This window comes from Orbicella faveolata, unplaced genomic scaffold (genome assembly GCF_042242905.1).
Source record: "Orbicella faveolata isolate gen_17 unplaced genomic scaffold, um_ofav_v1 contig_24, whole genome shotgun sequence".
NCBI lineage: Eukaryota > Metazoa > Cnidaria > Anthozoa > Scleractinia > Merulinidae > Orbicella > Orbicella faveolata.
Genome location: NW_028301552.1, coordinates 20,174,072 through 20,197,022, shown reverse-complemented (window position 1 = coordinate 20,197,022; position 22,951 = coordinate 20,174,072). Strand labels below are relative to the sequence as shown.

At 40.8% G+C, this 22,951-nt stretch overlaps 3 protein-coding genes across 3 annotated transcripts; 1 reads left to right on the top strand and 2 right to left on the bottom strand.

The window, feature by feature from the left end:
- Positions 1-9,731: 9,731 nt before the first annotated feature.
- On the top strand, positions 9,732-15,520 carry LOC149110827 (uncharacterized). The gene has a single exon (XM_089291162.1). The coding sequence runs from the start codon at positions 10,163-10,165 to the stop codon at positions 11,927-11,929; it is 1,767 nt and encodes a 588-aa protein (XP_089147288.1). The 5' UTR covers positions 9,732-10,162; the 3' UTR covers positions 11,930-15,520.
- Positions 12,299-15,218, bottom strand: LOC149110828 (uncharacterized). The gene is made up of 2 exons (XM_089291277.1): positions 14,805-15,218; positions 12,299-14,602 (listed from the first exon to the last, which is right to left on the bottom strand). The coding sequence occupies exons 1-2, from the start codon at positions 15,216-15,218 to the stop codon at positions 12,299-12,301; spliced, it is 2,718 nt and encodes a 905-aa protein (XP_089147403.1).
- A 5,892-nt stretch (positions 15,521-21,412) lies between the features above and the next one.
- Positions 21,413-22,404, bottom strand: LOC110062361 (protein sidekick-2-like). The gene is made up of 2 exons (XM_089291253.1): positions 22,140-22,404; positions 21,413-21,847 (listed from the first exon to the last, which is right to left on the bottom strand). The coding sequence occupies exons 1-2, from the start codon at positions 22,402-22,404 to the stop codon at positions 21,525-21,527; spliced, it is 588 nt and encodes a 195-aa protein (XP_089147379.1). The 3' UTR covers positions 21,413-21,524.
- Positions 22,405-22,951: the final 547 nt, after the last annotated feature.

Genomic DNA, 22,951 nt, shown 5'->3' with positions numbered 1-22,951 from the left:
TTACAAGTGCTTCAGGAGTAACATCTATTTAGTTATTTTTATTAGAATTTGCCCTCCTTTTCGCTTCGTTCTTTTCATCATAAGTTAACAACTGAACTCCGCCATTGTTCTTGTAGAAAAAATATTTAAGCAGTTGCTTTCTTTGAGTTCAGCCGAACAATAAAAGAGTAATTTCTATGCCATCTATTTGTTTCTGATCATAAATTTTTAACACCTTTTTAATTGATTCATTCAGTGCGACAAAAAAAAAGCTTCGCTCGTGGATATAAAATAGGAACCGCTATTTTCAAACCATTTTTGTCCTTCTTTTCTATTAGGTATTTGGTACGTTAAGTCAAATTAGCAGAGTTGCTGGCAATGTCTTCAAGAAACTTAAAAGAAATGCATTCTAAGTAAATAACCTTCTGAGCTCTGTTCCAAACTAAATACCGTATGCTAAAAAAATACCGTATACTGCTGTCGTAGACAACCCGTTAGTTTCCTTGACGTTCAGTAGTAAAGCAAGATTTCGGTTTTTTTCGGATTTTTCCAGCGACGAATGATACACTATTTCCCAGAATTTACGAAAAAGAGGACAACCTCGCGAGGTTTACCCGAATTTTAGGAAAATTCATTACTAGAAATTTCCGCTCCATTTGCTTTCCCACCCAGGATTTCCGGAATTTTCTGTTGAATGGTTCGCTTTTTCGGAAATTCAACAATTTCCGGATTTTCTGGAAACTTTCCCGGGGAATTTCGGTACCATTTGTTTTCGTTTTGAAATTTTCGGAAATCTTGTTTGAATGGAAAGCGCCATGGATCTTCCCTTTTATTTTCATTCCATGTGTTGACAGACATCCCTGAGCGATATAAACACGAGAAACCCTACCGGTACAATGGTTCAGAAAGTGCCTCTCTTACTATTAATTTCTTCTCTGATGTTCAAAAAGGAAAACGAAAACAAAGAAAAACAAAAGAAATGCCTGCCAACGTTATTCATTTGTTCATGAATCTTTCTCTGAACGTTCGGGAAAAAGAGAAAACGGCGCCTATTTGTGGACGACTTGCAGCCGCTGCAGTCGACAGGCCGCTCTTTTTTAGGCTTCAATCAGAAAGCGTCGAGATATAGCCATGGGAAAAAAAAAGCCGGTGAAGTGATTCTTATTTCAAGGAGAGGAAATTGAGGCAGTTTGCCTTCAATTTTCTTTTTTAGCCTCGGTGAAAGTTTGTTTTGCAAATTGGGTATTTATAATCTGTCAACTGTTTGTTTTATCACTTCATTTGTGCCTTAATCTCTTCACCCTGCCGTGAGAATCATTTTGCAAAATTTCCAGGTTGATCTCTCTTGTTTAAGAGGATGAATGAAAGTTCAAAATGTTTTTTACATACACGTAATCGATTTTGTCACCATCAACAATTTTCTGGCCTGATGTTAGTTCAACGGTGCTGAAATTAAAGTTACCTACTACAACGTACGGAAGAAACCTGAAGGACTTCACGGAATATCTTGAGTGATGTGGACGTTCAACAAACTTTTTGATGTCACTGCGTTGTCTATTTGCAACAATGTTTTTAGCTTAAACTCAGCACGAACAGTACAAGTCTAGATGAAACAGAATATTAAATGTGGAAATAACATCAACCAGGAAAAAAATCCGAGTGATGTGGACGTTCAACAAACTTTTTGATGTCACTGCGTTGTCTTTTTGCAACCATGTTTTTAGCTTAAACTCAGCACGAACAGTATAAGTTTAGATGAAACAGAATATTAAATGTAGAAATGACATCAGCCAGGAAAAAAATCCGAGTTCCAGATGGGATTTGAACTCACGACCCTTTGGAGGGTAACACAGAACAGTTTTATTATTATCAAGGAACATGATGAATACAGATTAAGTGCTTTGACCAGCACGCTCAAAATTAAGAGTACCTCAGTTGATAGCCAGAGGCCTTGTGGTCTATCAAAACCATCAAACCTTTGATGATATCTTTGGGAAAAAAAAAACTTCTGTATATCCGGACCGTGGATTGTTAACACGTTTTATTGTTCATTTGAATCTATTACCAAAGACAATTTTTTTTCATGTTTGCTAAAGGGGCATTGCTTAAGATTATGGACCTAAAACGAACCTTAGTATATTTCCTAGGACCTGAAGGATGCCCGACAGCTAGAATTCCACTGTTTATGTAGCGTGTCGAAGCAAAACATGTTTTTACATCACGTATCCCACATTGATGGCACTATACAACCCCAATCTATCCACTATTTAGACTAACGAGCATTGTGCAATGTACTTCGGGCAATGGGCAATTTGCATGAACTGGTCATAAAATACAGCCTCCAAAACCGTTTTAGCCAGTCAAGCTTGACTTCTCTTTGTTTTAGATTTCCCAGTGCGTAGCTTCGCATCGGCATCGCAGATTTTGTATCACGTGACCGGTTCATGCAAAGGACCCATTCCACATAGTGGTTGGATAGAGTACTAAGTTTAAATTCGATTGCTCTGTGACATTTAACCGACACGCAAAGAGTTTTAAAGATATAAGAAGCTGGAAGGCAATAAAACGTTTAGCAGTTAGCTCGGTTGTAACCCTGGGCGACATCTGCTTTTTGCCTGTTGCTAAAACTCTAGATCTGGAAAGATTTCGATTCGTGCTTTTGCAGTCTCCAGCAAACAGTTTTTCTGCTCTCTTGCGTTGTGAGGTTAGCATAACACAACCCCTGGAACGGGAAGTCAGAATTCGATAACTCATGTTATGAAATAATTTAAACAGAAGAAACATGCTCATGTATTTATTCGAAAACATGCAAGCTGTTCACGACCTCGTTATTATGGACCACCAGTGGTCGTCTCAACTGGACCCACCATAGGATTGCCAACAACGTTGTGATTTTTCCTGTACAGATAGCCGTAACAGTATTTATCTATTCAATGCTAACAACTTGGTAATTTTACGGAATGAACGTTTACGAATTCCAAAATGGTGGGAAACAGTATTGTATACAATGCAGCCTAAAACGAATCAGCATTTACTTTAAAGCCCTGTTGCATATACGTTGCATGTCAATGTGATGTTCCATTGAAGTGAAATGAAAGAATTCTCGCCAGCTAAGCACCGATCAGCTTGAAACATTGCAAGGCAAGTGCTTGAAGGACCAAATCATTGCTGTACCTATAGGTCTACAATCTCGTTTCCTCTACAACACGGACGTTTGGCTCCAGTGTGACAGGAGTAGATAGAGAATCAAATGCGTACTTTCTCCCCAACGGATGAGAGCTGGGCTTCCATGGCAGTGTAGCATTGGTTAACGCCTGATTGGTCGCCTCTGTAAAGGGCCACTGCGTTGGATTGCAGGATTTCCTGCTACTCAATGACGACACTTTACTTTTGAGAGGCTTCCGACGGTGGGACCATTCTTGTCGAATGTCACGCAAGCTTAGTACTTGGTAATACTTACTGACTGCATCGGCTGCTTCTTGGTCACGCTCCCTCTCCACCTGCATCAAGTGACATCTCTCTTGACGGTGCCTTTCAGATAAAGCTTCTACGTTTTTCTTGATGCTGAAGAGGAAACTTTTCACAAGAAGAGACATCTCCTTCTTTAGATCTTTACTCCGCCTCAAAACTGTAAGAGAAAATGAAAACTTTTCAAGCTCATGCGAGTGCCTCTAATGATGACATGACAAGAACTACGTTCACTACAATTGATCAACCCATTAACGACCTTGGTGTGTATTGCTTGTACACTTCCTCGCTGCGCATGCGCGTTCTAAGTAATAAAATCAATAATAGTGTTTGTGAACACTGATATAGCTTTACGTGGTCGGATTAAGCGATCTTAGACTCCTTTCTTGGACCCCTATGTTTCTTTTGATAATCATTTTCTCTACCAATTTATGACGTTTGGGGAAATCAAAAGAGGTACAATTGTCCAGAGCGGTCTTTCGCTATAACAATAAAAGTTCCCCATTTGTGAACGCGATCAATACGGCAGGTTTTCAAGGATGTATTTTAAAATAAAAAGTGGCAAATTATAAAAGAACGTTGTAGCTAAACTGTGAATAGTGTTGCTGCAAAAATGAGCGCTTGTTTTCTAAAACAACAGTTCCAAGCAGCTGGACACCTTCTGAAACAGCCAGGATTATAACTGACCCGTCAATGCTGTTTTATGCGGAATCTATACCTTTTAAGAAAAAAGACACACAAGCTTGCATTTACATATTATTTTCTACAAAAGCATGAATTGTCAAGGGTCAGAAAAATCAGGTCCCAGTACAATTGTCACTAAAGTATTTGTTACCTGTGCTAATCTTTCTTTGACGACGCTCGTAGATGATTCCCAGGGTACAAGCTAATAGCAACAAAGCCATGATGATTATGACCGTGCTGACGTATTTTGTTGACTTCACATTAAAAAGACTTATGAACTGCTGTTCGGCTAGGTCGTAGTCTGGTTCCTAAACAAGTTAAAAAGAAGATTGGACGACAACTTTAATGTTTTCTTTCATTACTGCTACTGCGCAGTGTCTGTAGCCGACTACGCGGGGACCTCCATAGTTAATACAAGGAAATGGTTAAGAAACCCAGTAAACATCAAAGAAGCAAACAAACAGGCTATAATTTAGACCCTGCACATCTTTTGTTTCATGCATGAATTACAAAATCCCAATGGTTCTATGGGTTAGTTGTATGAGCAAAAATTAAATAACCATCTTTTGTATTTTGCCAGGTTTTGTACAGGGTCAACCCCCAAAATAGCCGACAAAAACGTACAACAAATATCTTTGCCAGGTTTCATGACCATTTCCACTCTTAACCATGTTGGCATTCAGTCCCATTCTGCTCGGTTGCTGTTCATTGACCCCCTTACCAGTTACTCGGTCACTCTCTTAGTCACTAGCTTGCATTTTGTACATTACTGCATTTCGATCAAAAATTGATGTTTCGTTTGTGAGTGTATATGGCTTTGAGAGTAATGTACTTTTCAACGGCAGATAGCATTCATTGATGTAAAATAATGGACAACTACTCATTTCAGGCGGGGAGAATCAAACATTATTTAGGTATAGATTTGAAATTGCTAACCTCTTAGTAAATCATTTAACATCAAAGGATGACAATGAAATGAGACGCTCTCTTCGCCAATCGTCTTCTTTACCCTCAGTGATTTGTAACCCTATATTTTCCTAGCACAAATGCCATTAAGCCTTTCAAAAATGAGGATGCGTTCTTGAAACTCAAATTCATTGAGAGCCAACACTCAGTTTTAAACTCCCAAGTAATAACAGTGGTCTCACCTTAAGATTGTTGATATTTTGTTCGATCCTACGAAACACCTTTTCTGCATTGGCCTTGGTGTACTCTTTAAAGCACTTTTCCAGCTTCATAGAATGGCCTGCCAGGACCACGCCGTAACTAGCCTTGTAATCGTAGACGCGGACGATCCTGAAGCGAGGGTCATCAAACAGATGATCGTGAGAGGACAGCACGTAAAGGTCCACCAAGGCTCCTCTGACTTCTCCGTTTCTCAGGGCTTCACTGATGTCCTCGTAAGTCTGATAGTTACGCACTTAATTGGGGTAAATGAGGTAAAAATCGACGAAGTGTATCAGTACGTACTGATCAGTTAACCTACAGTCGCAGTCAGTCGCGGTCGGTGATTGTGACTTTCTCGTGGTTTTCTCTCGATAACAAACCGAGGTGCTATTAGTTTGAATTCTAAAGAAAAACTAAGAAATGACTCGTTCACCATCTGGTTCCACTTTGCTCGCCTACTCGTTCTCGTTGCTTCGCCGCTGCCGATTTCTCTTTCGTGAACGGTCGATGCCATAATTGGTGACAAAACTCGCCGGAATGGGCGATGCCATACCTGCTCCAGTTTAGGTCTGAACTAGGTCGAAACTGGTTATAGTGTGGCTATAGGACAATACGCACTCACCAAATGCATAATTGTTCACTTTCACACTGGATTGCTCGCGGTTACCTTTTATTTGTTGTTTGTGGCAATACCATGAATAAAATAGACTAAGAAAGTCACCCTGTAATAATTACATTTTTCGGAGATTTGTCAGATCAACCTGGTGGTGTAAAGGTAAGAGAGGTATGTTAACATGCAACAGGTCCTGGGTTCGATACTGCGTGACATGCATGGAGACTAACAGCTTTTCTTTTCCTTTGATTCAGTAAAAAAAAAAAATCATTGATAGTTGAAAAACCTCGCGAAAATGGCAACGACCGTTTACGAAAGGGAAAATGAACCTACTCGCATGCAGTTACTAAAAACTGAAATGATTAGCTCACAGCAAGTCAGTCATTAGCTAAGATCGTTTTGTTTTTACTGAAAACTGGCCACAGTACAGCACGAGTACTTAAAATATAGCAACCTACTTGGACGATTTAGAGATTTACCTGTGTTCATCCTGGCGCTTTTCAGCACACCGAGTCGAAAGTCGGAATTGTTCGCAATTGCTGCAACCTTAGAAGTTCAGCAGGGTTTAGTACAAAACAAGGAGACAATGAAGCCAAAGCGAACGAACAGAACAAAGAGATTTTAACGAGGATTTATTACTAACCTCTGCTCCATATAGCTTCATGTTCGTTTCTAAATATTTGTAGTCTGTGAGAGCCGTGGTGATTTTTCCAGTTAAAATGGCCATTACTACCAAACCACATAAGGCCCAAGCGATGGCAAACACACGAGACAGCACCCCTCTTGGGCAGCGGTCACCGTAACTGAAAGAGTTTTGTTCAGAGATCTAAGCTCCATACAAAAGACACGTTCATATTGAGTTCTTCAAAACGTTTGACTCACCCCACTGTAGTGGACGTGATGAAGGCCCACCAGAGTCCTTCAGACGCTCCTTTACAAAAGGACCTCGGAAATTCTGCTTTGTTTGATCGAGTTTCCTAATAAGAAGAGGAAAGAATATGTTTATCGCTTAAGGTCTCAATGTTACATGCTTTTCTATTAAGTAAGTCCAGTGAAGTACACTTTATGGCAAATCCAAAAAGATATAAATTGTAGTGTTATCAGTTGATCAGAAAAGATATCAAAGAAAATTAGCCAAGCTTGTCCCTGGCTTGGCAAACAGTTTCATGACCTCTTGGCTATAATTGAAAGTAGCCATTGCACCAGACGCCCCGCCCCAGAATATTTTCCAAGATATTAAGAGCCTATCAACACTTCATCCCCACCCCTTTCTTTTGCCAGCCCTCGATCCGCCATTAGCCATGCTGGTTAGGAAAAAATACTCGTGGGAGAAAACATAATTTGAATTTGATACCAGTCACCCTCGTCTCAAGAACGTGCATTTCAGAAGTTGAATCGGAACAAAGTTATTTCAAAAGAATTTATTTCTACAAAAGAAGACCAAAACAGAATGATTTGTGCACTTTGGGCAATAGAACCTTCTAGGTGAAAATAAGTTCAATTTTCATGAAATTTAACCCGTAGGGCGAACACATTTTATATGAATGGTTCTGCGCTCTTTTTGACACAGAGGCAAAAGGCAACTCTGAAATGGCCCACTTGACATACCATGATCCACATAATCATTCCAACCGCAAACATCATAATGGACGTCAACAGAAGTAAAGGCCATGTTTCAAAAAACAGATTTTCTGCAGCGATGCCCTTGACCTTGCGATCTATAGCAGCTATGAATGCCACACCCGAAGACTCAGCCAGCTCTACGTGGGGATACAGAGAATAGAGAATCTGTCCCCTGTGGACATTGACTGGAACACTAAAATCTGTCTGATTATCGATGCTGCCGAGCAGTGCCTCGATGTTGGACTTCTGCGACGGGTTCCCTTTTCCGTCGAGCTCAAAGTTGATAGTAGACGCTGATTTCCCATTGGGTGAGAGGCAGTCACTACAGCAATATTCAACCGCGTCTTCTAAGATGCTAGGAATAAAACCTCCCACTGCACCGTCCACGTACGTAACGTACGGGGGTAATGGATACCATGTTGTCTTGAACACCCGTGGACAGTTACACGTCGCTGAAACTTAATTTAGCTCAGATTAGTTACTGAAGTCTTAGGGTTGGTCTTGTTAAAGCAAATGGGTAGCGTCCAAACAACAAAAAGTATCTGAAATGAACGGAGGCCTATGTGAAGTTAGCTTCCAAAATTAGAATTGACCGTGTGAAGAGAAGGACGGACTGCATGACCTCCGTTTAAGTTGTTCCGACCAACGACTAAACGTAAGAATGAGTTGGCTTTGTAAGTAAGCCTTTCAGTAATGAGGTTGGACCTGGCGTAAAGTGTCCTTGCTTACGTTTATTTCTATGTGAAGTTTAAGTGTGCCATCATTCAAATAAAAGCTTTTTAGTGAAACTTTTATGTGGCACTTCTTTATGCTTCACAAAGTGGCCCAAACTTTAAAGTCTGTGGATCAATCCTAGAGTGTTACTTTTCGAATGACAGCAATTATGCGTGCAAGGTGTTCCTTACTTTAAATCTGCCGATGAAACTCTCGTCTGTGAGCATTCAGATGAAAACTATGGAAATGGAATTAAAATATATATATATAATCGAGAAATTACAGAGCCAGTAAACATTCGCCTCACTTACATCCGTCTTTGATCTGGTATCTCACTCCTTCACCTTTAATCGTGAAAGCTGCAATTTCTAAAGCATAATTTGCAAAATTATTAAGCATTACGGTCGTGTTCTGTTCATAAGGTCCAACCGTTATAACTTTTGTGTTGGGGCCAGTATTTTCGCCACTCTTCGGAGTCATCCGGAAGTAAATGCGATAGCCTAACAGAATACCGTGAACAAAACCATCTGGTACTGGACCCCAGGTGACCTCCACCTTGAAGTCCTCGCTGCTTGATGTGTGTAAGACGTTCGACGGTGGCTTGCTGGGAACTAAAAAGGCAAAAAAGGGAAACTTTCAAAGTTCATAAAGTTTGCTTGTTATTTTTTTCCAACAAATTTCTACAAGTTATGCGAAAAACATCGCCTGCTGATATTCGTACCACTCTTTTCAAGGACAATGAAACATTTTCAGGATACAGTATTATGAAAACACTAAGGACACAAACAAAGGAGATAACTGGCAAATTTGATGACCTTTGCCAAAATCTAGGGGAGTAGTATTACTCATAACCACATGGTTTGACACTTAATATCAATATCATCATCATCATTATTATCATTATCGTGATCGTGATCGTGATCATTGACATTCCCCAAAATTGATGACAGCAGAGATTTTAGCTTTTAACACCATCTTTTTCGTCGATATTTTTTTGCCCGCCTTGTTGGCGTATTCCTTAATTTAGCAAGTTTTCAAATCATGATTGTAATTGATGCGACGCAAAAAATAATGGCTTTCTTGAAAAGCTACCGTTCCGCGAGTTTTACTGCTTTGTTCCTCTAATTGTTTAAGGAACAAACTTAGAAGACACCAATAGGAACTTGTTTTTAGTCCGAAATCAGTCCTAGGAACAACGATGTCTGAAATCGGAACAACGGGTTCCTTTTGTCTTAAACAAGAACACGAAGTTCCTTTTTTATTGCGAGTAAAGGGAACTCTTTGTTCCGTTTTTATCTTTTCAGGAACAAATGTTCCTTTTCGAATGGTTCCGATTTTGTCGAGTGTTCTCTTTTACACAATTCGTTCCCATTGACCAGCATAGTAAGTTCCGGAGTTCAATATTAAGGAACGATTGTTCCACTTTAGTCTTATCTTATTTGCAATTAGGAACGTGCTGTTCCTAATCGCTGCTTGCCGTTCCCAAATGTTTTAATTGGTCCCTTTCAAAAGCAATTTTGGTCCTTTTTTCTGCTGAAAGCATGGAAACAATAGTTTTGTTTCCAAACTGGAATTAGTTCCGCTTTAAGTTAAAGAGGAACTAGCATTCCGTTGTTTTATTTGAGTCACTTAATGGGAACGAGGGTTCCTATTTAGCGTTGGTGAACACGAACACAAGTTCCGAGGTTACTTTACCATTCTAACATGCGCGATCGAGGGCAAATTCAATTTCTAGCCTGGCTTGCCTGCTGCATGCTTAATCAGGTAAGGGCAGGTTGGGACAAGATGAGACCTGCCCCTTTGTTCCTTTGTTTGGTTTTATTGTGTGAGAAGCGGGCCAGATGGATAACAAGTCAGCTATTTATTATAAATACAGTAGTCTCGCGAGAAACTTCACATATCAGATATTAAAAGATGAACAAAAGAGGAGTGGAAATCGACTGGTCAAAGTTAGAAAACGCATCTCCTAAACCCAAACGACTTCACTTAGAAGAAGACGATTCTGATGGCCTTTTTCACTGTCCAGTGCAAGATTGCAATCATGATGGGTTTACAACGGCAAGAGGATGCAGAAAACACGCAAAGAACAAACATCGTTGGTACTTTTATTTCGACGAAAAGCCAGACATCACTCAGATTGAATCAGGCCAACAAAAAAGCAACAAAATGGAGGTCAGTGATCACAAGATTCCACCTAAATCTAGAAGAGTTGTCTCTTTTGCCATGTCAAGTGAAATCGCACAAGATTTCTTGTCCTGGCTCACCGGCAGTGGCGGAGGTTGTAAAAGTGATCGGCAAGCGCACCAAATTGTCAGCAAGTGTTTGAAGTTTCTTAAATTCTGTTGCGAAGAAGAGGAGGATCTTACATTTGAAATCGTTGACTTTAGTCTATGTTCGCCCAATCTACTTTTCAAATTTGTTGACATGATGCAAGACGAGTGGAATCTCGGGCACGCAGGGCGCATAGGCTATTTGGACGCCATTGCAGAATTAGGGGATTTCAGAAAAGTCAATGGAGCTTCGGAATCGGTATTAAGAGGATTATCTTCCACAGAGCTGTACTTAAAACGAGTCCGCAAGACCGTCTCCAAGATGATGCGATTACAATGGACGAGCGAACTCGATATCGAAGCCTTAGAAGCCAAGGGACACTGGGCTACGCTAGAAGAGCTCTTGGAAGTCGTAGGGCGTTATTTGCCGCGCTACGAAAGCGTGCTAAAATCATGCAAGGATGATCCAGGTACAATATCCCCACTAGACTTATCGTTTGCTACCAAATTTCTCGCCGTATATTTGTTTATCAAGGTCAAAGGATCGCGCCCGATGACATATCAATATTTAACTGTTGAGATGGTGAACAACGCTAAAACCAACGGCGGATTTATCGACCAGAAAATGTTCAAAACAGCAGGAAAGTTTGGCTTCGATTCTCTTTACCTGACTGAGACTAGCATGCAAGTGTTAGATGGCTACATCAATCATATACGCCCTCTGCTCAAGCCGAACTGTGATTATGTTTTAGTGACGAGAAATGGAGGACAACACAACAAGCTAGGAGGACTAATGAGTAAACTTGTCTTCGATGCAACAGGCAAGTACGTTCATCCGACTCGCTATCGACAAATAGTCGAGACCGCAAGCTGCAGGCAACTTAGTAGCAACGCGCAAAGCACAATATCCGAGGATCAGAAACACAGCTCTGTCGTGGCAAGGGTTCACTATCAAAAGCAACGATCGCGTGACGTCGCTAGTAAGGCACACAAATGTTTGAAAGAATTGCACGGTGACAGGGGAACAGAATTAGAAATGGAAGTGCGCTCGAGGCTTTCAGACCTGTCAAGCTCTTCGCAAGATCAAAATGCTGACAATAGTGACACTCCTTCTACCGACGAGGTCGAAGTGATCACGAAAAAACAACCCGAGCGTCTAGCAGGCGTGCCGAGACTAACACGCGAAGATGCTTTCAGGCCGAACGAAATTGGCGCGAGAAGAAAAAATGTGATGTTCTCTCCTGAAGAAGACAAATACCTAAAAGCTGGACTTAAAAAACACGGCTTCGGTCAATGGCAAGCGATCCTAAGAGACCCCGAATTTCGTTTTCAAAAGGTTAGGACAGCCAACTCTCTGCTGAGCCGGGCGGCAAGAAAATTCGGTTCACCTTCTAAATTATACGACCGATAAAAGGACTTTGAAAAAAAAAATCGTGGTGTGCTCTAGTTATCATTGGAACAAAACCAACTCAAACTGATATTATCCTCTTGAAATAGAAACAAGAAATGTTTTATAACGGCGTACTTTTCACCGAATTAACAGCGGATAGATTCCAGTTATTACGATATTGTGAGTGTCGCAACTAATTTATGGGAGATTGTAGATAGTTTAATTAGTGGTACTGTTGGACTACTCTCGAACATTCACACAGGTATTTGTCTTTATTGAAGTTCTGATCACGAGGAAAATCAAACTCTTCTGACTGAGAAAATCGCTTGAAATTGATTCACGCAAGCTCTTGGCTTCATTCCAGTTCTGATACATTATTACAAAATGGAACTACTTCTGACTGGGAAAAAAGCTTGCAATTGACGGCTGGGAAAGTTTTTTGCTTGGATTTCCCTTTCTTCCCTTGTGTTTCCTCTTCTTCTGGGAGGTTGGGCAGGGGCTTGCTGCAGCCGTTCCACTCAATTGCAATTGCGTGCGAGGACCTTGGGTGATGAACAATTCGTTTTCGTCGTCACTGCTGTTTGTTCGTGCCAGCGGAGATGGCGAAGATTCTTTTGGAGTTTCTCCTGACGATTCACCGAGTTCTGCGATAATCGGTAATGTCTGGAAAAGACTAGTTACAAGATATCTGTGTTCTTTCCTCAAAAGACCTTCCGCGCAACACCACCGCCTACGTTCCTCCAAGGCAAAGTCGCACTTTAGAGTGCCCAAGTTGAGATGGTGGTTCTTCATTTTGTCCTGGAGCACTTCTCGGTGTGCTTCCATCGCAGCTCTTCTCCCTCGATCTACCACTGAGGCAAGGGTCATGGTACACTGGTACAGTTCTCTCTCGGTTGTTTGCAGCCACGCTGCTTTGAATGCTTCACTCGCCCTTTGTCTCTTGGTCAACAGTTCTTCTCTACGGCTCTGCTCTCTTGCTGCCTCTAAGTCTTGTTGGATTGGCGTGGGTAATGGGTCTGATGTTTCTCTAGGGAGTAATGCCGCATGCGCCTTTGTCACGCCTCTGGAAACTAGGCTCTCCTGCCTGTCTTGGTACGTCTTCTCCTTATACTGACGCAGTTTCTCGACTTCTTTAAGTCGTACTTCCAGCAGACGAGATATTTGACGGTGACGGAGTGACCCTTCCGAACAATTCTCCACCGCTTTCCTTAAGGCAATGATGGTTTGGTCCTGACTTGAATCGGAACCATCTTGACTCTCTTCTACCACATTGATCTGCGAGCTTTCTTCCACATTTGGGCAGTCACTCTCGTCTAACACTTCGTCTAAGCACAGCGTGCGAAGCTCTTCCTTTTCTTGCTCCTCTAAACCACCATCCTTTACATCCTCGTCACTTGGGTCCTCTTCAGCAGGTTGACTAGCCATCTGTGCCGCCCAGAGTACGCAATCCATGGGATGCTGTTTCAACCATTTAGCTGCATTTTTGTCTGGATGGGGCAAACTTTTAAAATGATAGGTCGTCAGACGCCTGTCCATTGCTGGCTGATCGGCAGGACCAAAGTTGAGTCTGCGCTGGGAAGTGATGACCATTGGGCACCGGTTGATGAAAGGCTTGGCGGTCTGGTATTTGACATCGTGGGCCGAGTAGCCTCCTTGTGTCAACGTTTTCCAGTCGTCTATATCAAGCGTCGACTCAGTGGCCTCGTCTATGAAAATTGCTTCCGTGAATGGCGATATCATCGACTTGTTAAATGCGCGCTGTTTCGTTACGGTCGCCACATTTCCGTGGTGCACAAGACTATTGGCGTCACCCACCAGGCATGGGACTTTATCTTTGTGCCTTTTCTTGTTGTAATAAAGCAACCGGACAAAATCTTCACAGAAGCTGAAAATCTCCTCTGGCTGGAGGCTGTTTTCAAGGATCTCGCGAAAGTACTTCGGATCTGGTGGTTTGGACACATCGTAGGGACAGAACGCTCTGGGAGAAATTTTCCCCACTTGCTCTTTGGAAATGGCATCATCTACGAAAGACCTGTTCTTTATTGACCAGCAAGTCCCGTTGCTCACTTCAATTAGGTCGTAATTGATTGTGAGGGGCCGAAACAATTCACAATATGGGTCAGCTAAGAGATTGATGACGTTCTTCATTTGCCGAATGAGCCTTGACTTGAAAAATTCGTTTGTGGCGAGGGAGTTAATAAAGACCTTGGCCTCGCACTTGTACGAGTAGGTGTATTTCGCCCGAATCTCTTTCTTGTAGACGTTTCCTCGATAACTCGCGTAGTTCAGCTTTTCCATACCAATGGCAATGTCATTTACTAAGATGGTAAACTTGTCGGACAATCTCTTTCCTTCATTCGATTCCAGATTGCTTGATGTTTGCGCTGTCGTCATGTCGGAAGTGAAGCCAAACGTGTCTATCTGGAGCTTTGCTTCAATCAGATGCTCGATCACGATTGCCAAAGACGTTTGAAACTTTGAGTTGATAAGGGTAATTCGCACAACATTTTCGTTACCACAGGCGTCTAATTCTTGGGTGTAAAGGTCATCGCCCATCAGGTTTCTTGCTTCTTCTTCATAGCTCCGTTGAAATGATGAGCTTATGAGGTCTTGCATGTATTGGTTTTTATGGTCTTTAAGAACTTTGTACAATTCCTTTATAGCTGGCGACTCCTTTCCGTCTTGAAACTGAACCTGGAAGACACAAAACAAATATTTTTTTAACTGTCGCAGTTTAAGTAGAAATAATACCTCTGTGAGAAATGATCTAGTAAAGAAGAGCTCAATGAATGTTGGTTGTTTTTTTTTTTCTGCAGTCGCTCGATCGATAACATGACGACACTCTTCGATGCAGAAAACCCTTGTAAGGAAATATTAAGCGTGAATGAATGCTGACCTGTTGTGTGGTAACCTCCACTCCACAATTTAGAAATGCTTTGTGGACGGATATTGGGTTGGCAGGAGCGCCGTTTCGCGTAGTTAAAGCCACCCAATACGAAACGGCGGGACAAAGGGACTTGTTAACACTTGCCAAACTTCCATCTAGCCATTGTTCGCTTGTGGCGCTTGGAATCTGGCTGGACTGGTCATCATCCTCACTTTCACTGCTTTCTTCGGCCGTTTCCTCAATAATGCTGGCTTTCTTCTTTTCTTGTGTGGAAATTGCACTAAAGAAGAACGCAGTATTGGGTATACCTAGAATAAAGAAAAAAAAACATGCATGCGTCAACGGTTGAAAATGTGCCGTAAATTGTGCTTCCAAAACAATCCTCGAGCAGATACTAACCTGAAATTGCACGGTCACAGGCATCGCGCTTCTTGCATATCGAGCTCCACGCCTTCGGCAATGCTTTTTCTTTTACGTTGCAAACACATTTGGCGCTTATAATACTGCACTTTCCACTGATTACTGGCGTCAGATAACAGGGTGCAGCGCTCTTGATAGCCTCGCTGTTGAGCTGTCTGCAAGGTTTTTTGGCTCGAAGCATTCTTCTCTGTCCATCAACAGTTGTTCCTGAAATGACTGCAGTGATCCTGTTTCTTATATATAAGATTAATTGTGCGAACTTATCATGAATACATCTGACAGAATAAAGCCACACCTTTACAAGTTTTCGATGGATTTGTTTTCTCTATTTTCGTGACTAAAAATGGACGTTTTAGCTGATAAAATTATGCATAAAAAGTGTTCAAAGGTGTATTTTTATTGAATCCGCAAAGAAAGAAACTTAACACTCGGTTTTAGTGCAATCAGAAGCATTTCATACGCCAACAATAGATCAGTCTTTTCCACGACAAAGCTTTTCACTGATTCCCTGCGGAGGCCAAACCTTGACCTTTTGGCGAACACATTAGTCCGTACCGCGTAATCAAGCAACCAGATAGCATTTTTAACGTATTAAATCAACGGCTTTCTTTACGGCAAAAATACTCCAGATATATATTACTTTGTCCTTTTTATCTTCATTCAAAGCGTTTCTGCACCACAGGGTTTCCGATTTTTCGAATGCAACTAGTGTAGAAATCTAAAGGATGTTTTAAAGCATTTCCACATCTTAAATTCGATAAATATGTCAATTCTCTATGTAAACCGGAAAATCCGTCTTTTCCATCTCCAAAAAGAGAATAGATTGATGCTTGGGAACTTGCAGTATGGAGTGACTGCTCATAAAATCAGTATGCAAGACATTTAGATTTGATGGTGGAAAGGACAGATTTTCCGGATTTCCCGGAGAACTGACTTACAGTAATAAGGGGAAGTAATATAATACTTCTCTTTTTTACTGTAAGTATACTTACAGTAAAAAAAGGAAGTATTATATTACTTCCCTTAATTACTGTAAGTCAGTTCTCCGGGAAATCCGGAAAATCCGTGTTTTCCAACTTCAGAAAGCAGAGTAGATTAATGCTTGGCAACTTACAGTATGAATTGACTGTTCATGAAATCATTAATGCAAGACACTTACATTTGACAGTGGAAACCACGGATTTTCCGGATATCCCGGGAAACTGACTTACAGTAATACTTCCCTTTTTACTGTAAGTATACTTACAGATATAAAGAGTAGTATTATATTACTTCCCTTAATTACTGTAAGTCAGTTCTCCGGGAAATCCGGGAAATCCGTCTTTTCCGACTTCAAAAAATAAAAGAGTTGATTGATGCTTGGGAACTTGCAAGATAACTTCTAATAGTAATCTTTTTTGATTGATGGCGGAAAAGATGGATTTCTCGGAATGACGGAAATCAAAGTGAACCTTTCAAGTTTACATTAAGAGGAACATTCGGGCTTCTTTTTTGCGTTCCCTTAACACAGATGGCGAAGCACAAAGTAATGCTCTTAAAAATGGGTTGCAAGTTAAATTTATTTCAGAAACTGTTAAAATCTCATGTTTACCTTCTCCTTAGATAGACAACAGGGTTGAAGCCAGAATCAAATGGCTAATTGCCAAGATGAAGATCAAACTTTGTAAGGGAACAACAGTTTTGGGAAACGATCGTGATCCTTATCGTTATTATTATTATAATAATTATTAAAAAATATTATCATTATTATTATTATTATCATCATTATCATTATTATTATTATTATTATTATTATAACAGAAGAAAATGGACTTCAAACTCAGTCATAGAATTTGGTTCTGTCGAAATCACTTTGTTCAGATGAAATTCAAACTCCCTTCTCAAGTTTGATGCAATAAATGTGACCATTACATTAAGAAAACATTTGATAAATTCCCATTCTATCACACTGACCGTCTTCATCCGTGGACACGACGAACTGGTGACTAACATTTCCGTCTCCTTTGGATGTAAAACCCAGTATAACGACACTGTAGTTGGTGAATTTCTTCAAAGAAGTCATCTCATAGGACAATGCGTCCGGAGGTAACGTGATGTTAGTGTACTCCGACCAGTCCTCCTCTGTTGAACGCCTCACGCGGGAGCTGAACACTATGCTGTTATCTCTTGGAGCAGATCGATAGAAAAGTTTTACGCCTAGAAGTATTCCGTGAACTTTTTCTTTCGGGAGTGGTTTCCACTGGACTGAAATACTTGTGGAGCTTGAGTTTTGTAGTTTAGTGATTTGAGGAGGTACGCTTGGGACTAAAGAAAAGAAAAGGAAATGCAGTCACTAAAAAAAATTCAATTCAAGCAATTCAAGCAAGGTTCAAAACATGTCGGTGCTGCTGTATACAACCTTATTTGAATTCAAGGTAAAGTCGCAAGATATTGCCTGCAAGATTCCATTTTAGATGTTAGCGAATTGATGTTAAATTAATGATTGTTGGATAAGTTCGTTGTGTGTAGCCTGTAACATGGTTATTATGTATAAGGACAAAATCCCCGTATGTTAAAGAAGGCAAAATTTAATGTACAGATTGTCAATCCGAAACAAATTTCAGATTACTTATATAACGACTGTTAGCGTTAAATAGCTGTGAGAGCATTGTGAATCTTGTTGGTTCCGCAAAAGTGGTGCAAGCAGTTGCTAGTGTCCAGGTTATTTCAAATCGCAGCCACGTCAACAATACACCACATTGCTTCGTTACAGGAGCCCATGACCGTTATGGGCTCCTGTTCGTTATCACTCAAACCAAAACGCGTTCTCAGTAATTTGTTGGACTCCGACAGATTGTAACTTGAAAATAATCGTCTTATAATAATGATAATGATAATGATAATGATAATGATAATGATAATGATAATGGTAATGTAGAGTTATAGTGGAAGCTAAAATCGTTACCAATTTACATAGTAAATAGTAAATAGTTACAAATTCACATAGTAATATTCTAACAAAGAAACAAAAGAAATGTGACGTACTGTCTTCTCCAGTGGTGATGATAATCGGTTCTGTTGCTGCTCCAAAGAGCTTCGTAACTTCCTTAATATCAAAGCTATAGTTGGTGTATTTCTGTAAATTGGTTATTTCAACCGTTACGTTCGTGATTGGTACTGTGATGTTGTATGTGGTGTTGTCAGCGGTATCTAACTGGCGATACGTAATGTAAAAACATTTTAGGACTCCGGCGACTAAATCTTGCGGGATTGGGTCCCAGCGCAGCGAAATTGATGTCGAGCCAGAGTTGATGCCCTGAAATGAACTTGGTGGACCTTGAAGAGCTGGAAGGAAAGCAAATAGGTGTAAGTAAAGGAGGGGAACATACGAGCATGTATTTATCATAGTGCATACAGATAATTCTTCAATGGCAAGGTTTGCAAACCATAGAGCCAACCATAAAGAAAAGAAAGAGAAAGAAAGTGAAGTTGTATAAAGAAAAACGACAGCCGTATTCAAATAAGTGAATCTTAGATCTTCTGATTTTTCTTATTCTAGATCTTTTTCTCAATATTGGTAGACTGAAGGGAAGAATTTAAACAATTTTGAGCATGAACCATACGTTTTATTGTTGAGACAAATAGTTCACTGGGTTGCACTACAAAATATGATATTCTGGAGAGGTATTTGTCAAATCTACACACCTTCTTCCTCTGTTTTTACAGCGATAAAGGGGCTGGGTGGTCCACTTCCTTTAATGGTAAACGCCCTCACGTTTAGTTTGTAAACTGTGAAAGGCCTTAGCCAACCTATAACAGCTTGAACGTTAAAGCCATCAAAAGTTATGTATCTAGTTGGTTGAACTCCATCAGCCTCTTTCAAGGAGACGTTGTAGCCTATCACGATGCCGTTAGCTTCATCTTGAGGAACAGGAGCCCAAAATAACTGGATCGCTGTCTGGCTAATGTTATAGCCGCTGAAATTTCCAGGGGATGCTTCTGGAACTGGAATGAAAGATAAATTAGACAAAATAGCAAACATTAAGTGAAGATTCCATATCAAGAGGTCTTTATGCACTGTTTCAGTACAACATGGCTCTGAGTGGCCAATGAGAGTGGCAGTAACTAAAACCGTGGGTGGTGGGTGTATGGGCGAAGCGTGTGTTGGGGCATGGTATGTGTGTGGATAGGTGTAAGGGTGCGCGATTGAGTAGGTGACTATGCTAAACGAATGAAAATGGATGAAATTAAGAAATGAGAAGGATTAACTTACCATCCTGATCGGTAGACACTGTTGTAGAAACCTTAGGTCCAGGACCTTTGGAGTTGAATGCGTTTACGGAAATGTGGTACACATGAAACTTTTTAAGGTTTACGAATCGCGCCTCAAAGTTGGTGACGTTTTCTGTTATCGTCTCTGAAGCCGAGTCTGTCAGGGTCACATGGTAACCTTTAATGACGCCGAATTGACAGCATTTAGGCACAGGGGTCCATCTTACAACAAGAGAGGTTGAATTTTCTCTGTGAACTGTCAGGTTACTCGGAGGCTCACTTGGGGCTGATAAAAGAATGATAGACATCAAAAAGAAATAACAAGCAAGTACAGCATTTAAATGATCATGAATTAAAAATTGCTAGTATATGGAAAACCGTTGAAACAGGAGTTTAGGGACTAGAATTTTATTAATTTTATAAGAAAAAAAAAATTGAGAAGATAGCCGTTAATATTTTATGTAAATGTAAATAGTCAATTTATTTTTTTAATAAACCCATTCCCATTAAGTTGACAGTTGGTCTGAGTCAGTGATACAGTCCGCCAAACAACCAATTAGTCATATTGTCATTGAGGCATACAGACAATAAAGCATTTAGTCTGCCAAGAGATCACGCAGTCAGTTAGCCACAGTCAGTACGGCAATCGGTCAATCAATCACTCAGTCACTCAGTCACTCAGTCACTCAGTGATCAATCGGTCGTTTGTACATAGTCCGGCAAAGAGTCAATCGCTCATACTTATTCTGTAAATCAGTTCATAATTCACGCAGTTAGTCAGTTACTAGTAGTGAGTTAGCTGGCTAGTTAGACAGTAGATTAGTCAGTCAGAGAGAGAACCAGTCTAGCAGTCAGTCAGTTAGTCAGTCAATCAGTATGACAATCGGCCGGTCCGTAACCTTTTTTTGGTTTGTCAGTTATTCGATTCCATAAAAAAGACAAAAATATAAAGCAACTGAACAATCATTCAGTCTGTTAGTTAAAAGTCTAGCCATTACTAACCGCCTTCATCTGTAAACAATTCCACAGCTGCGACAGGACCATCTCCAAAGTTATTAAACCCTAGAACTTCTATTCTGTATTTCGTGTACATCTTGAGCTCCGTAAAATTTGCCTCACGCACAGCCAAATCATAAGTATGATTGACCAAGCTTTGTAAGCCCCTCCGTTTTGTCACCTCATAGAAAAACAGCTTGTATCCTTGCATGATTCCATGTTGTTTATCGTCCACTATCTCTTGCCATCTGGCATATATACTGGATGTACCGGTGTTGTAGGCTGTCAGTGACTCAGGGGAGTACCCAGGAGCTGAATTATGATGGTAGATACGTAAGTAGGATCGGAGTACAAGATAAGAAATGTAGGAAGAGTAGGCAAAAAAAAAAACGATCCTCCTCACGATCGTCGTCATCGTAGTTTTCATCACACCACTTGAGGCATCTTAGGCTTACAAGGCTTAGCTCAGATCACTCTTATAACAATTATATCAAGACCGCACATTGTATATGAGGTGGTAAATAGCCAAAGAGGCACGTAGCGCTGAGTTGGCCATAATCATCTCATATCCAACAATGCGAGTGATATAATTGTTTTAGTGATATACGCCCCCAAAAAATAGAAAACTAGACTAAAAAAACTGCACGTACGCTTAACGTCTTTGTAGAGCATGGTTTAGTGGCTCATATACCGTGATGGCTACGTCAATAATAACTCTTAAATTGCGTTGTCCAATGATCCAGTGTCTAATTATTATTATCATCATCATCATCATCATTATCATCATCATCATCATTATTATTATTAGTATTATTACTATTATTATTATTATTATCATTATTATTATTATTATTATTATTATTATTATTACTACTATCAATTCAGACCCAATGAGCAATTGGCAGTCGAAGAGAGAGTTGAACCGTCTTCGGGGTGGAACTTTCAGGTCCTCGAAATCCCGACTCTACAGGGAAGAAAAATTAAGGGCGCGAGGAGAAACGCCTGGTAATTCAGGATTCTTTCTAGATTTAGCGAGTTACAGCTGCGCAAGAGTATCGTCCACTAACCTTCACCATGGGTCCTAACTATAACGGAATCGTTTCTAGGACCGGGGCCCTTGACTGTGCGCGCAGCTACGGAAATGTTGTACAGCCTAAATATTTCCAGTCCCCCGACGCGGGTACTTCTGCGTGTATCTGTGTAATCAGTTCTTAATATTGCGTCGTCCGGGAAGAAATCGCTTGCATTAGCCTCTAAGACGTACAGCAAGAAGCCTTGCAGGTTACCGAGGACTAGACGGGGATCCTCAATGTAGTTCCAGGTCACTTCAATCTCACGTGAACTGACATTGTGGGCGGTCAGGTTGACAGGGGAATTGATGGGAACTGAAAATTTAAAGGAAGAATCAAAAACAACTATCATACATGATTGAGGTTGAGTACGACGTTGTTCTTCATGATCAGGGCCTTCTAAGTGTCAAAGTGAAAGATAGCGCTAATTTGGGGACACCCAAAGGGGTTAAAAATACTACGCCGTTGGATAGCGCGAATGTTGTAGGGTTTTGTGGCTGGAAAATTAAATTCTGCTAAAGAAACCTAATAGGGACGTTTCCCATTCCATTCTAACAGATAGGTTACACTAGGAGAGTACGTTTTAATTCAAGACCATTCAACTCACCGGATTCATCCGTCATCCGATATACCTTCTCACTCAAAGGACCATCTCCTTTCATGGTAAACGCCAATATCTGAACCGAGTAATTCTGGAAAATCAAAAGGTCTGATACAATATACCCATGCACATCAGGTCCAAGAGTTATATTCCGTACCACCGGACCGCCGTCTTCCCTTTGAAGGAGAAGCCGATAGCCCAGAATCACGCCATCTTGGTGAATCAATGGCACATCGTTCCAATACACATTTAAAGCTGATGCGTTAGCCATGTGGAGCTGTAAGTCAGAAGGAGGTGCAGAAGGAGCTGTAGAAAGAAGCAAGTAAGAAGGTTCACGTCTCTCTGGCATTAAAACTTCATTGCTGGTAGTTAAGCAGGGATTCTTAAATTTCTGTACGTCTTCCAAAGACTACAAGACTTAACTCCTTGGTAGTCTCTAAACAATACATAACAACAACAGAAATTTAAGAAAAAAGTTCGTAAAACACTTACTGCTATCATCGGTCCTGACTGTCACTGTAGTATAAACTCCATGTCCAACTGATGTCCTTCCAGCCACACGGATGTTATAAAGCCAATACTCGTGCAGCGAGGTAACAACGTAGTTTGAAGAGTCCGGTCCCACCTCTGCATAACCCTGAGAGTCGTCAGGATGATCAGAGCTGAAGTGATCCTCATCCCAGGCCACTCGATAGCCAATCAAAATGCCATTGACTAGTACCTGTGGAATTGAGTGATTCCACTGCACGTAGATGCTGGTAGAGCTTGTGCTGCGGTATGCGACAATTACTGGTCCAACAGAGGGAACTGTGTGATAT